This window comes from Lynx canadensis, chromosome B2 (assembly GCF_007474595.2).
Source record: "Lynx canadensis isolate LIC74 chromosome B2, mLynCan4.pri.v2, whole genome shotgun sequence".
NCBI lineage: Eukaryota > Metazoa > Chordata > Mammalia > Carnivora > Felidae > Lynx > Lynx canadensis.
The window spans coordinates 77,374,637-77,389,601 of NC_044307.1; the positions used below are offsets into that span (position 1 = coordinate 77,374,637).

The 14,965-nt window shown below is 34.3% G+C and overlaps 1 protein-coding gene across 7 annotated transcripts in view; it reads right to left on the reverse strand.

Moving 5' to 3' along the window:
- SNX14 (sorting nexin 14) overlaps positions 1 to 14,965 on the reverse strand; it is a 77,404-nt gene that overhangs the window by 24,336 nt on the left and 38,103 nt on the right. For 4 of the 7 annotated variants that reach the window (XM_030315929.2, XM_030315927.2, XM_030315930.1 and 1 more), the window contains exons 8-17: positions 14,227 to 14,383; positions 12,622 to 12,697; positions 11,569 to 11,613; positions 11,384 to 11,464; positions 11,170 to 11,284; positions 7,311 to 7,466; positions 6,880 to 7,004; positions 6,317 to 6,375; positions 4,290 to 4,316; positions 1,029 to 1,161 (exon numbers count right to left, since the gene is read on the reverse strand). In XM_030315929.2, coding sequence (XP_030171789.1) covers positions 1,029 to 1,161; positions 4,290 to 4,316; positions 6,317 to 6,375; positions 6,880 to 7,004; positions 7,311 to 7,466; positions 11,170 to 11,284; positions 11,384 to 11,464; positions 11,569 to 11,613; positions 12,622 to 12,697; positions 14,227 to 14,383 — 974 coding nt within the window. The remainder of the gene's footprint in view (positions 1 to 1,028; positions 1,162 to 4,289; positions 4,317 to 6,316; positions 6,376 to 6,879; positions 7,005 to 7,310; positions 7,467 to 11,169; positions 11,285 to 11,383; positions 11,465 to 11,568; positions 11,614 to 12,621; positions 12,698 to 14,226; positions 14,384 to 14,965) is intronic. The other 3 variants (XM_030315932.2, XM_030315931.2, XM_030315933.1) reach the window with 1 other exon arrangement.

Here is a 14,965-nt window from a genome sequence, read left to right on the forward strand (position 1 = left end):
GTCAAAAGGAAGAAGTACAGAGAAAAAAATGGGTTAATTTACTCCTCTCTTCCCCCATTCCTTCTTCTTGGTCACTGCCAATCCAATCACTATTATTCATCCCTTTTATATCCAGGTTAGTGAATCTCTTAAGGGGAAAGTCTCTGTCTTAATCATTTTATCTCCAGTGCTCAGAGTCATTAATGGGCAAAATAAGGATACAGGGACTCTATTTAATAAAGATTTATTAAACAAATAAAAAGCACAGATGAGACAGTATCTGTCTTTATAGAACTAATTGGTATGGAAAACAATCATAAACATATCATTTCAAATACACTATATGGTACATGTTTTAACATAAGATCTAATAAGGGGCACAAAGGAGAGAATGTTCAATTCCACTGGGGGACCCAGATAAAGGTTTATGGGAAAGGCTGGATTCTGAAAGTTAAGTATGAACTTTCTAGGTACATATAAAGGCAGGGCATTTTAAGGGCAGCATGTGCAAAGATCACAAAAATAAAATAGTATGGTGGGTTAATGTGCATATAAATCAACTGGGAATCTTGTTAAAATGCGAACTGATTTAGTAGGTCTAGGATGGAAGCAGACATTCTACATTTTAATAAGCTCCCAGGTAATGCTGACGCTGCTGACGTACCAATCACAGTTTGAGTAGCAAGGGGTCATGGTTAGAGCCCTATGTTGCGGGTAGGACATTTATCAACAGTTCTGTTTGCCTGGACCATATGGCTGGAAAGCGATAAGATGAGGAAACAAAGTAAAAGCCTAACCAAAGGATGGTAAGTTGTTTGACTTTTGTAACTATCACAGCTCAACAGAAACCATTCTGGCCTTAACAAGAAGTTAACTTAGTGCTCAGGAACATTACCAATTAGATTAGCATCATAAAACTATAATAACCAATGAAAAAAATAAGGCATTGAAGTCTGAAATAAGTAAAATAAAGGAGAGGGAAAATAGAAAGTAAGCATATCATTTTTTATGCCATTATACATACATCAAACTGAAAAATTTTTACTTACAAAGTCATCTTCACCTTCGGCTAACCCATAATTAGGCAACATAGCTCCCTCCATTGTGGTACTTTTGAATACTCCTTTAATTTTGCTACCTATTCTGCTGATTCCAAATGATTCTCCTCTCTTCTGTGTGCTCCTAAATATTAAACAAAAACGTATCAAGTACACAGCAAATTATCACGACATTCTAGTTTATTAACAATAATTAAAATATGTGTGAAAAGAGTAAACTGAAGGTACAGCTAACATAACTTTTTGGAGTTCTTAGCCATCTAGATCAAGTCCCAGGATATCAGAAGCCAAAAGTGACATTTAAAGTCTAAATTTGGGGGTATGAATAAATGGGACAATATTTATCAATAAACATTTGGAATTGGGCGCCTGGGTGGCTCAGTCAGTTAAGCATCTGACTCTTGGTTTCAGCTCAGGTTATGATCTCATGATTTCGTGAATTCAAGCTGCACATCAGGCTCTGCACTGGCAGCAAGAGCCTGCTTGGAGTTCTCTCTCTCCCTCTCTCTCTGCCCCTTCCCAACTCATGCTGTCTTCTCTCAAGATAACAATAAATAAACTTTAAAAACATAATAAAAAAAATAAAAATTTGGAATTTACCTATTTAACTTTAAAACATTAACTGAACTAGAATGAAGATTAGAGCCCCCTAGTGGTATGTAGTTCTTATTGCCATACATATTTTGAACTAATGTGTTGAGCCAACATTCAAAACAATGTATCCGTTTAGAACTGTACCACTAAAATAACATAGTATATAACAGAAAAATATATAAAACTATGACCTTCTCAGTCCTTCATTTTTATTTTTTGAATTTTTTTAATGTTTGTTCATTTTTAATTTTTCTATTGCATTTATTTATTTTTGAGAAACAGAGAGAGACCAGAGCACAAGTAGGGGAGGGGCAGAGTGAGGAGACACAGAATCCGAAGCAGGCTTGAAGCAGCAGGCTTGACGCAGTGCTCGAACTCACAAACCGTGAGATCATCACCTGAGCCGAAGTCAAGATGCCTAACCGACTGAGTCACCCAGGCACCCCAAAGTTTGTTCATTTTTGAGAGAAGAGAGAAAGACAGAGAGAGACAGAGACAGACAGAGAGAGAGCTCAAATAGGGGAGGGGCAGAGAGAGAGGGAGACACAGAATCAGAAGCAAGGCTCCAGATTGAGCTGTCAGCACAGAGTTCAAAGCCAGGCTCAAACTCACAGACCTCAAGATCATGACCTGAGCCCAAGTCGGACGCTTAACCAACAGCCACCCAGGTGCCCATGGGTGCCCCATTTTTAGAAATTAACAACAAAAAAATTCTGTCCTCTATGACTAAAAGTTTTTAAGCAAGTATCAACTTTATATTCCTATAAGGAATGAAGTACAAAGTGTATCTTACCTGACTTCAAAGTAACAAAAAGATAACATGCCCAAGGGATGGAAAAAACATGCCAAAGGGAAGGGTTAGCAATAAACATAAGGACAAAAGCAAATGTAGCCTAAGGAAGCAGCCTGCTCTGCCATATATACTAAATGTTGGTTTTGTAATTTTTTTCAAAAGTGAATTTCTAAAAGCAGAAATAGTTGGAAAGCAACAACAAAAAATAAGCCAAAAAGCAGCAAAAATTTCCTCCATTACAGTCCACTGTCCCATGTTTCAATAAATAAAAACAGAACTTTTATTCAATTTAAAACTCATTCATGCTCTCCATGTAATGCTGCCCGTACAACTGATACCCAAATAAAAATTACTATTTTAAAATTCAAAAGTTTGTTTTGAATGCTTAATTTAATGGATAGCTACTATTCCTACAAGCAAAACTTATTTATTGAAATAATGCAACAATTACAAAAATAAAAATAATTTGATCAAGTTTTAAATATATCTGGTACATTAGTAACATGTGCATTTTATACACGTCCAAGGAAAAAATCAAACCTAATTTAAAACTGGAAAAACTCTAATAATAAATAGTAGTAAAATGGATAAACTAGAAGATTATTTTATTTAAACAAGCATATGTTGTTTTTTAAAAAAAATCTAGGACTGTAAACACAATTCTCTGATAGAATGTTTCCAAAACCAATTATGAAAATGTTAACGAAGTATTACTAAAACCTCTAGAATCCAGATAGATTATTCTAGTTTCTAGAACCTAGACAGATTATAAAAAATTGGGCTTTTAAAATCTGAAATATTTTTTAAAGTATCTCATTTCTAATTATCCCCAGAAATACAGAAATATTATACTTCTTGCTTTGAAAAATAAAGTTCCTTAAACACAAGTAATTCTAAAAGTAATTTAGGGGGTGCCTGGGTGGCTCAGTCAGTTGAGCATCTGACTCTTGATTTCAGCTCAGGTCCTGATCCCAGTTGTGGGATCGAGCCCCCCATCAGGTTCCTTGCTGAGCATGGAGTCTGCCTAAGATTCTCTCTTCCTCTGTCCCTCTCCTCCACTCATGTTCTCTCTCTCTCAAATAATTAATAAGTCAATACAAGTAATTTAACAAAACCAATAACAAAAAACTGAGTCAAGGCACCCGGGTGGCTCAGTCGGTTAAGCAGCCAACTTCGGCTCAGGTCATGATCTCGCAATTTGTGAGTTCTAGCCCCATGTCAGGCTCTGTGCTGACAGCTCAGGGCCTGGAGTCTGCTTTGGATTCTGTGTCTCTTTCTCTCCTCCTCGTGCTCTGTGTCTGTCTGTCTATCTCTCTCTCTCTTTCTCTCTCAAAAATAAATAAACGTTAAAAAAAATTTTTTTTTAAATGAGTCAATAGCCTTGAACAGCTAGGTACTAACTTTTCATTTTATTTTAAACTGACATTTTATGACATATATCATGCTATTTCAAAAAAGAGATATCTAAAATCAAATTAGAGATTAATTTTATTATTTTTTTAAGTTTATTTATTTTGAGAGAGAGAGAGAGAGAGAGAGAAGCACATGCACACAAGCCAGGGGCAGAGAGAGGACAGAGAGAATCCCAAGCAGGCCCCACAGTGCCAGCACGGAGCCTAATGCGGGGCTAGCACCACGAACCGTGATGTAGTGACCTGAGCAGAAGTCAAGACACTTAACCGACGGAGCCACTCAGGTGCCCCAGAGGTTAATTTTAAAAGGATATCCCAAATAGCTGATATAAAGGCAGTAGTAATAGCAGTGTTTCCTTTTTTCCTTTGTATTGTACTTTGTTTTGGGTATACTATCTGAACTTAAACAGACAAATTATACAGAAAAAAATCACATGCTGTCTCAAGACTTACCGGAAATCATCCAAACTTAGGCTACCTCTGCAGTAACAGATAGATGAAATTATATAAGGAAAGGAGAGAGAGAAAGCCCAGATATTAAACAAGTTTCACTTCAGAACACAAAACAAAATTTAAAAGCTTTAAAAGTTACACAGGTGGATAGCATTCATCTCTGCAAAGAGAAAGAATTTTTATAACATAATAAAGGAAAGAAAAAGCACAATGGCTCATTTGGGGGGTTTTGGGAGTATGAATTCTAGATCATTAAAAAAAAGTTCTTAAACAAGTATGTCAGGAAATAATTTTGTATTTTTTGCCTTCATTTAGGCATACCATTTGCTTGATAGCGTGGAAAGTATGCAGAGACTAAGCCACCAAAAACTTAGCACAAAAGACAAATTCAATGTTTTCCAACATGAAATCCAAGTTTGTATTAGATATAATTATGTGTCCTTCACACATCCTTAGTTTGAGTATTTTGAAAAGTAGGTTTTAGGCTAAGAAACAAAGCTAACAAAAGATCTCTAAATATAGTTTTTTAAGTTATTCTTTGAGTGTGGAAGAAACAGAACAATAGGTTAACATTAATGCATTAAAATTTTATTTTTAAAATACAATTAAATAGAACTCAGAGATAAAATACATGAATAAATACTTTAGATTCTTTAAGTCACTTAGCAAATTAGCAATGTTACTCTAAATTTCAATGAGAGAATGTTAAGTAAATCTTTTACTTACTCTATATAGATAAATGAGTAAGTATCACAGAAGCAGAGGACTGACAAGACTCATAGTTAATATTAAAATCAGGTCAATATAAAGAAAAACATACTTTTAAAGACCATAATCAGTACCCAGAATGAAAAGAACCCATATTTTGTTCCTGTTTATTTTATATTTTAAAGACAGCAAAATTATGTAATAGGTTGAAGACAACTAGATGATCTCAAAGTGGCAAAGAAAGCTTTCCATCTCTGAAGTTATGACTTAGCTATTCGGTAGGCTTGTGAGATCAAAGAACCGCTTCCCCTTAAATCGTCCTGTAGAGGAAGGCGATTAAGCTTAATATCCTACTGTGGCACTCCAAATATCCTATATCTATAAACAGCAATAAATTCCACCTGTTTCTCAAATGATACTGGAAAATTTGATAAAAGTCTTAAAAAAGTATTCAAATCAGTGTTTGGATTGGGTAAAGTATGCTATTTTAAATAACATGATGGAATTTTGTTAAATCAATGTTTCATGATTGTAATATATAAATTCAACAATCAAGAAATTCCAATCTGTTTCTACATCCCTTGGTTATATCAAAAAATGCAATACATTTTCTCCATAGCTAAGGCTTTCACATTCTTCCTTGTACTATCTAAAAAACTACTCTAGTTTCTACCTCTATCTTTGTACCACATCTCCAACTTATTTATGTATTTACTAGATTCTTGCTCAAACTGGAAGGTTTTGAGAACAATGTGAATATCTATTCTGTGGATTTATACATTTGATACCTGTATCAATTTTGTACATATAACAATGTAAGGAAAAACCAAGGTATTAACTATCCAGTTCATAAATGGATAAAGCACTCTCTTCTGTTATTTCTTTGGGTTATTTAACTGCGCAGAAGGTGAGAAGGGAAAGAAAGAAAAAACCCTCCACATTTGTAACCCGTAAGTACTCTAACATAAAATATTCTCTGAGGAAAAAAAAACCTGTCTAAAATTGACTTATCTATAGATTTCTTTTATGCAAGTAGTTCACAGGATCTAATAAAGCAGGTGATCAAGCACTAATATGTATTAATTATGATATTAGCAAGGCAATGGTGTGTATCTTGTTAAGTTTTTCTAAAATAAGTTCAGGCATTTTCAGGTTACTATATGTAGTACAATTATATAATTACTTAATAAAATGTCTACTTATGTAGCAATGGAACCACACAAAGAAAAAGAGCTAATAAAGACAAAGATAGTATCACAAGAATGATTAGCATCAACAAGTACAAAAACCACACCACACAGATGACTTAGTATACTCACCTGTTCAATTTTGAATTGCGTGTTGGTGATTCTGCACCTCTTAAAAGTTGCCTGAAATACTTCAAAAAATTATGATTTATTAAACTATTTTATTTTTAAAAATGCTACTTTACCCTACTACTTTCCAGGTTAAAGAAAACAAAATTTAAATCAAATGAAAACAACCATAGACAAATAGAGTAAGGATTAAAATATTGCAAATAGAGATATTCAGGCCATTTAATTTCCACATGTCTGTAGTAATGTACGTAAAAGAAGAATGGAGTTTCTGCATCACCACAGCATTACACAGCCACTGAGGCATATGGCATATCAGGTAGATCTATTTGGCCATAGTCATCTACCTAATCATATATATATACAAATACAGTTTTGGTATTGAGAATCATTTTTACAATAAACTTCTAATCTCCATTAATGTATGTAGTGAAACATAGTACTCACTTTTTTAGTTAATCATGTTTTATTTTTATTTTGCTTTTTGAATCACTCACCTACTGATATCAAAGCCATTATTAAATTTTGAAGGAAAATTCTCAAACAAGATTAATATTTTGACTTACCTCATCACTGTGGCAGAACATAGGTGTAAACACATTCTCTAAGAGAGATAGTACATGTTCATATGCTTCAAAAAGGCATCTCATAGTTTGAAGTTTCACAACATCTATATAAGGGCCTTCAGCAACTATTAAAAAAATTATATTGTAGAAATTGTTTATGAATACCATAAATACATTATATATTAGTTTAAAATGACAGTGAAAGAACATTCAAACAGTCCTAAAATTATGTTTTGCAGAAAATCCACTTATAAGGTACAGAAATCACACTAGGATGAGGAATCAGAACAAGTTCTGGCAAGTATTAGCTATGTGAATTGTGAGTAAATTTCTCATCAAAGCTTTTATCTTGTTAGATGAATACAGGAGAAAACTCTGAAAACATTAAAAGTGGTCAAAGGGCTATATTCTCATCAACATCTTTGACTTACTTTTTTGAATCTCTTCTACAATAAAGGGATCAAATCGAATTTTGTCAATACTTTCATCCAAACAATAGGTTTTATAAATCTTCTGCAACTCTTCATGAAGAGACAGCATTTCATCATTTGACAACTCTGGTCGCAAAATTCTATCATTGAATTCCTCTAGCAAATTAGGAAAAAGTAAGAAAAAATGAATTCTTTCAATATAACACAATACAATATAAAGCATAATATATTATTCCCAGTCTAATTGTAATCAATATTAAAAACAGAAATTACAATCTATTCATTTTAAGCTTTTAAAATAATTTTAATTGGAAATAAAATAACTACCCAGATGAAAGAAAAACTTTTAACCAAATATTTTCTATATTAACATAAAATATGTAAACACTTGCACAGCAATACAAATTTCTAAAATTCAGAATAGTAAACAGATTTCTAAAACTTTTATTTAAAGAACATATTTGATTGACTTCTTATACCAGTGGTCATTAATATTTTGAAATCTAATTCACTAAATAACAGTGAAACTTAAGGCTTTTTAAAGTTCCAATGTTTTTAAATAATATTTCCTTCCATCATGGAGACTACAGACTACTGATGGAGCTGAGCATGTAAACAAATGAATCATTTTTTTTCTAATGACAGATGACAGCAGGAGACAAAATATTAACTGCCTTTTCTTATTAGAAGAGGTAGTAATATGGAGTTCACTCCCTAATTCTTAATTACCCAACTGAAACAGAGAGGAAAGAAAAGAGTTTTAAAAAAGGGAACACCACATATATGATCCTGGGATTTGAAGTGATAACAGCCAAGAATTTTCAAAAAGGATGAAAGACACCAACCCATTCTGATACCCATTTTTTTAAGTTTATTTACTTATTTTGAGAGAGAGAGAGAGCACACACAAGCAGGGATGGGGCAGAGAAGGAGAGTGAGAATCCCAAGGCAACATATCCAAGACTCTCAGTAAAACCCAAGAAGAACATATAAAAAGAAAACTACATAGTAGAGTCAAATTGCTGAGAAACAAAAATAAAGAGGAAATCGTAAAACCAGCTAGGGGATATCTACAAAAAAGCCCAGGGTAATACCATACTTAATGGTATAACACTAAGTGATTTCCCCATAAGATCAGGAACAAAACCAAGGATATCAACTTTCACCACTTCTATTCAACATTATTGTAAAGGGCCTAGCCATTGTAATAGGCAAGAGAAAGAAACATAAGGCATAAACACTACAAAGCAAAAAGTAAAACTGTATTGCAGTTGACACAATTACATATGTAGAAAATCTTAAGGAAATATACGAAAAAGCTACCAGAACTAATAAATGAATGCAGCAATGGCACAGGATACAAAGTCAATATGCAAAATTGTTCTCTTTCTGTATATTAGCAACAATTTAAAATTTTTTTTAAATTTTTTTAATGTTTTGTTTACTTTTGAGAGAGACAGTGCGAGTGGGGGAGGGGCAGTGACAGAGGTAGACAGATAGAGGTAGAGGTCTCCCTCTATCTCTGCCCCTCCCCTGATCACACTCTGTCTCTCTCTCTCAAAAATAAACATTAAAAAAAAAATCCTATATAGTCAAAATAATCAACACTGTAGTACTGACCAAAAAAACAGACATATGGATCAATGGAACAGAAGAGAATCCAGAAACACACATACATGATCAAATAATTTAACAATTCAAGATGGGAAAGAAATGACTCTTCAGAAAATGGGTATCAGGGGGTGCCTGGGTGGCTCAGTCAGTTAAGTGTCTAACTTTTGATTTCAGCTCAGGTCAGGATATCACAGTTCGCGAGATTGAGCCCCACATCAGGCTCCATGCTGATATAGCACAGAACCTGCTTGGGATTCTCGCTCTTCTTTTCTGCCCCATCCCTGCTTGTGCGCGCTCTCTCTCTCACTCAAAATAAATAAATAAACTTAAAAAACATGAGTATCAGAAAAACTGGATATCCATAACCATACGAGGGGAAAAAATGAAACTCCACTCCTATCTAATACCAAAACAAAAAGATTTCAAGGTCACAAACCTACATGTAAAATATAAAACTATAAAGCATGTAGAGAAAAACAGGCATCTAGAGATAATATCACCTTGACTTTGGGTAACAAACATTTCTTATGGAAGTCTCTGAAAGCACTACCTGTAAATATAGATCTACTGAATTATCATCAAAATTTTAAAATTCTACTCATCAAAACTATTCAGAAAATGAAAACACAAATCATAGTCTGATATCTGACAAAAGAGTTGCATCTAGAATATATAAAGAACTCTGGGGCACATGGGTAGCTCAGTCAGGTAAGTGTCCAACTCTCAATTTCAGCTCAGGTCATGATCTCAGTTCGTGGGATCAAGCTCTGCATCAGGCTCCATGCTGACAGCACAGAGCCTGCCTGGGATTCTCTCTCTCCCCCTCCCCTGCTTCTCTCTCCATCCCTCTCAAAATAAGTAAATAAACTTAAAAAAAAAATTCCTATAACTCAATGACAAGAAAAACAATTCAATAAAAAAATAGGGAAAAGACTTAAACACTTCCACATACCAAGATATTCAAATGACCAATAAGCATATGATAAAGTGTTCAACACTAGTCGTTAGAGAAATGCAAGTTAAAAGCACAATAAGATACCACCACACACCCACTAAAATGGCTAAAATTAAAAAAATAAATAAATACCACCAAATTTTTGTAAAGATGTAAAGCAACCAGAATTCTCACATATTGCTAAGGAGGGTACAACCACTCAAAAACAGTACAACCACTTTGGAAAACAATTTGGTAATTTCTCATATAACAAAATATATATCTACCCTGTGACCCAGCAATTCTACTTCCAGTTATTAAACATATGCCCAACAGAAATCTTTAGACAAGAATATGCATAGCAATTTTCTTTATAATAGCTCAAAAGTGAAAGCAGTCCAGATACCCATCCACAAGAATGAATTAAAAAAAAAAAAAAAAGCCCACGCTGTGGTACACTCATATAAAAGAGTATTACTTAGCAATAAAAAAGAGCAAACTATTCCTCTACACAACAACCTGAATCAATCTTAAAAAGCATAATCTTAAATCAATGAAGCCAGGCACAAAAGAGTACACACGATGTACTCCACTTCTATCAGGAAACGGTACAAGCAAAAGTAATCTGTGGGGAAAGGAATGAGAGCTGTGTTGGCTCTGGCAGGAGTGGGAGCAGGGGTAGCTCGTCTGGGAAGGACCCCAACTTTCTGGAGTGATGGAAACGTTCTGTATCTTGATAAAGGAGTAGGTTACACAGATGTACAGATGTCTCCAAACTGACCAAACTGTACATTTAAGTTCTGTGAGTTTCACTGTAAATTACACCTCAATTTTTTTAAAGTTATATTTAAAAAGGAAGTCAGTTGGCGTGCCTGGGTGGCTAAGTCGGTTGGGCGTCCAACTCTGGCTCTGGTCACGATTTCGCGGTTTGTGAGTTCGAGCCCTGTGTCGGGCTCTGTGCTGACAGCTCAGAGCCTGGAGCCTGCTTCGGACTCTGTGTCTCCTTCTCTCTCTGCCCCTCCCCCACTTGTGCTCTGTCTCTCTCAAAAATAAGTAAGTATAAAAACATTTTTAAAAAATAAAGAGGAAGTCAGTTGATCGAGGTCAGTTATAGATTATGTTACAATGTGGAAAGGAGTGGACACCAGAGACAACTCAAAGGTGATCTTAGAATACCTAGTAAAAAGAAATTTAGTACAATGACACACTACAACAACATCAAATCTGATCTAAATACTCAAATATATTTAAAATATTTAATGTATTAAAAAGCATAAAAATGACTTTGCTAAAGTGCACGGTAAGCCTCACCCACAGTCAGACATATCTGCAATACGTGCACTGCTCCTTCTTGTTTCAGAAAGTTCATAAAACGGAATAAGAGATCTTGCTGCTCTCTGATTTGCTTCAATTCTAACTTCAGCACCTTGATACAATATGAGAGAAGGGTAAGTTAAGGCCACATAAACACATGATAAAATTGTTTATATCAAAAATAATATATTTTATTGGTAAAAATACTTACAGATGGCTTTTTATTTCTAGGTTCTGCAAATTTCTGCAAGAATGGAACCAAAGGGGAAGGCAGTTCAGTTGCTTTTTCAGGCTTTGAAGAAAGAGAATTTATTAATTCAATACAAGTGCCATGTGACTGGACAGATATAAATCAAAAATTAAATGCAATCTGAATGTTTCTAATATAATACTCACTGGACTGTCATCTATGAAGATGATAAGCAAATGATTCACAGTATCCTAATAGAAAATAATACACATAGGTCAAAATAATTCCATTACCATCTTCTCCCAAAATTCTCAAAACTTTTTTCATATCGTGGAAGTTTCTAGAAAAATGAAGAAAATATGGAACAGTGGCAAAGCATCTACACATATGTAATATAGAGGGACTTTAAAAAATCTGTGATGCAGGGCCTCACTTTTAGGAAAGTGGGCAAAGAAAAGTTATTCTGACTTTGGCATTCAAAATATTTATATGGGTGCCTGGGTGGCTCAGTCGGTTAAATGTCTGACTTCAGCTCAGGTCATGATTTCACGGTTTGTGCATTCAAGCCCCATGCCAGGCTCTGAGCTGTCAGTGCAGAGCCTACTTCAGATCTTCTGTCTCCCTCTCTTTCTCTGCCCCTCCCCTGCTTACACATGTGCTCACTCTCTCTCTCTCTCAAAAATAAACAATAAATAAAAAAAACTTTAAAACAACACCTGGCATAATGTAAATACTCCATACATGTAAAAATAAAGTGTTTATAAATTATTCCTGTTTCTTCAAAATCTTACTAGTTCAAGTAAGAGGAACTGAAGTGTCCATCAATGGATGAATAAACAGAAAAATGTGGTATATACCTACAACGGAATATTATTCATCCTTAATAAAGAATGAAATTCCAATATATGCTACAACATGGATAAATCTTGGAGACATCACGCTAAGGGAAATAAGACTGTCACAAACACAAATACTGACTGGACCCACTTATATGAGGTACCCAGAGTAGTCAAATTCATAGAGATAGGAAGTGCAGTGATGGTTGCCAGGGGCTAGGAGGAAGGAAGAATAGAGAATTATTATTTAATGAGTACAGAGTTTCAGTTTTGTAAGATGAAAAGATTCTACAGATGAGTGGTAGTGACGGTTGCTCAACAATGAATGTATTTAATACCACTGAACTATACATATAAAAACATTTAAGATGATAAACTTTGTATATATTTTACCACAATTCAAAACCATTTTTTAAGCCTTACTGGATCAGCTAGGAAATCCAAAGATGGAAGGAACACTGAACCAGACAGGATCTCTCTTAAAAGTAAGGTCAGGGATCTGGAAAAATAAACAGTATTAGACATATTCAGTGATTTACATCAGTTCTTACCTGGGGATCTTGTTAAAATGCAGACTGATTCAATAAATATGTCCCAAGATTCTGCATTTCTAAAAAGTTCCCAAGTAATGCACATGCTAGTGGTTCACAGACCACACTTGGGAGTCCTGTACTGACCAGGAGAGAGTACTATTTAAGAGAAAACAGCATTTCCTTAACAGGAAGGATCTGGGTGAGCACTAGAAAATACTCATCTCGGAATATTTAAAATATTTAATATATTTTGAAATTAATGTTTAAAACTAATAGGTTTTTAACAGTATAATTACTTTGTAATTATAATATTTAAATTAACATTATAGAGGAACCTGGGAGGCTCAGTCGGTTAAGCATCCGACTTCAGCTCAGGTCATGATCTCGCAGTTTATGGGTTCGAGCCCCACATCAGGCTCTCTGCTGTCAACAAAGAGCCTGCTTGCTTCGGATCCTGTCCCCCTCTCTCTCTGCCCCTCCTCTGCTGGTTCTCTCTCTCTCTCTCTAATAAACTTTTTAAAAAAATAAATAACATTATATATTAATTTCTTTAAAATAAAAATATTTTCATTAAAATGTTTAAATTTTAAAAAATGTTAATACAAATTTTAGGTCATAAATAAAGTAATATTTAAAGTACATCACTAGGGGCACCTGGATGACTCAGTTGGTAGAGCATACAACTCTTGATCTAGGGGTTATGAGTTCGAGTCTCATGTTGGGTGTGGAGATTACTTAAAAATAAAATCTAAAAAAAATAAAAAATAAAATTAAAAAAAAGTACATCACTAAAAATAAGCCATAATTTCTCTTCTAAGAATTATTAGGATAAGAGTAATGAGGTAACTTTATGCAATAATCTAAACATGTTCCTGCCAGAACAAGGAAGGACAGTCTAGATGAATTCTAATTATTCTTCTCAGGTATATATCTTAAAATACAAACATATCAGTTTAGTTTGTTCAAAGTGTTTCTGCCACTAAGTCACAATGTGTATGTCTTTAAAATGGAACACCAAGAATGAACAAAGTATAATGATCTCAAAAAAAACTGATTTTATCTATATTTACCTTGGGAATTTCCAAAAAAAAAAAAAACCTTCTAAGCAACACAACATATCCAAATACTTAGTACCTAAAATGGCATTTTAAGACCGGACAAACCGTACTTCTTTAAAAATGAAAAGTTATTCACATCATTGCCTAATCTCAAGTTTTAGTGTACTCCTATTATGATCAATAATAGCAACATACAGGGGCGCCTGGTGGCTCTTGATTTCAGCTCAGGACATGATGTCATGATTCATGAGTTTGAACCCCACATCAGGCTCCAAGCTACCAGTGTGGGGTCTGTTTGGGATTCTCTCTCCCTCCTTCTCTGCCCCTCCCCTGCTCTCTGTCTCAAAATAAACTTTAAAAAAAAAAAAAAAAGAATATCAATACACATATGGCATGGTATGCAAATACCGCTAGGACATTTTCCAGTCTATTTATACCTGCAGTCTGTTGCTTTAGGAGGCAAAATATAAGGAAAAAGTAGTTCAGTGAGTTTCCTTAAATAGTGTAATTCATCTCTTCGACTCCTCAAAGCCACATGAAGCTCTGGACCATATTCTTCTAAAGCAGCTTGCTGTAAAAACTCTGTATTTTCTACTACAGAGATTAAAAAATAAATATTGAAAGAAGTTAAGTAACATTAACTAACTCCACCCATTTCCACTCACAAACAGAAAATCATTTAACACAGTTATTCCTTTCATAACCCTCCTTTCTTTCCAATATGTATTTTACTGGGAAAATTTTCACAAATAGGATATAAAAAGAATAATTCCCTCCTTGCCAGTTTTTCAATTTTGCAAAAATTTGACAAAAAGACCCTTTCACAATGCAAGCAAGAATTTTAACTTGTATCACTATTTTACACATTATATTAAACAGGGGTGCCTCAGTAGCTCAGTCGGTTAAGCGTCCGACTCTTGATTTCAGCTTAGGTTATGATCTCACAATTGAAGAGATGGACCCCTGCGTCAGTCTCTGTGCTGACAGTGCAGAGCCTGTTTAGGTTTCTCTCTCTCCCTCTCTCTCTCTCTCTTTAAAAATAAACTTAAAAAAAACCACAAATTATATTAACAAAAGCAAATATTTATTTTAAAAAGTGGAAAAACTACAGAAAATTTCTAGCACATACAAAGCTGTTGCTATCAAATGTTACATCTGTTCATCCTTGGCAAATAC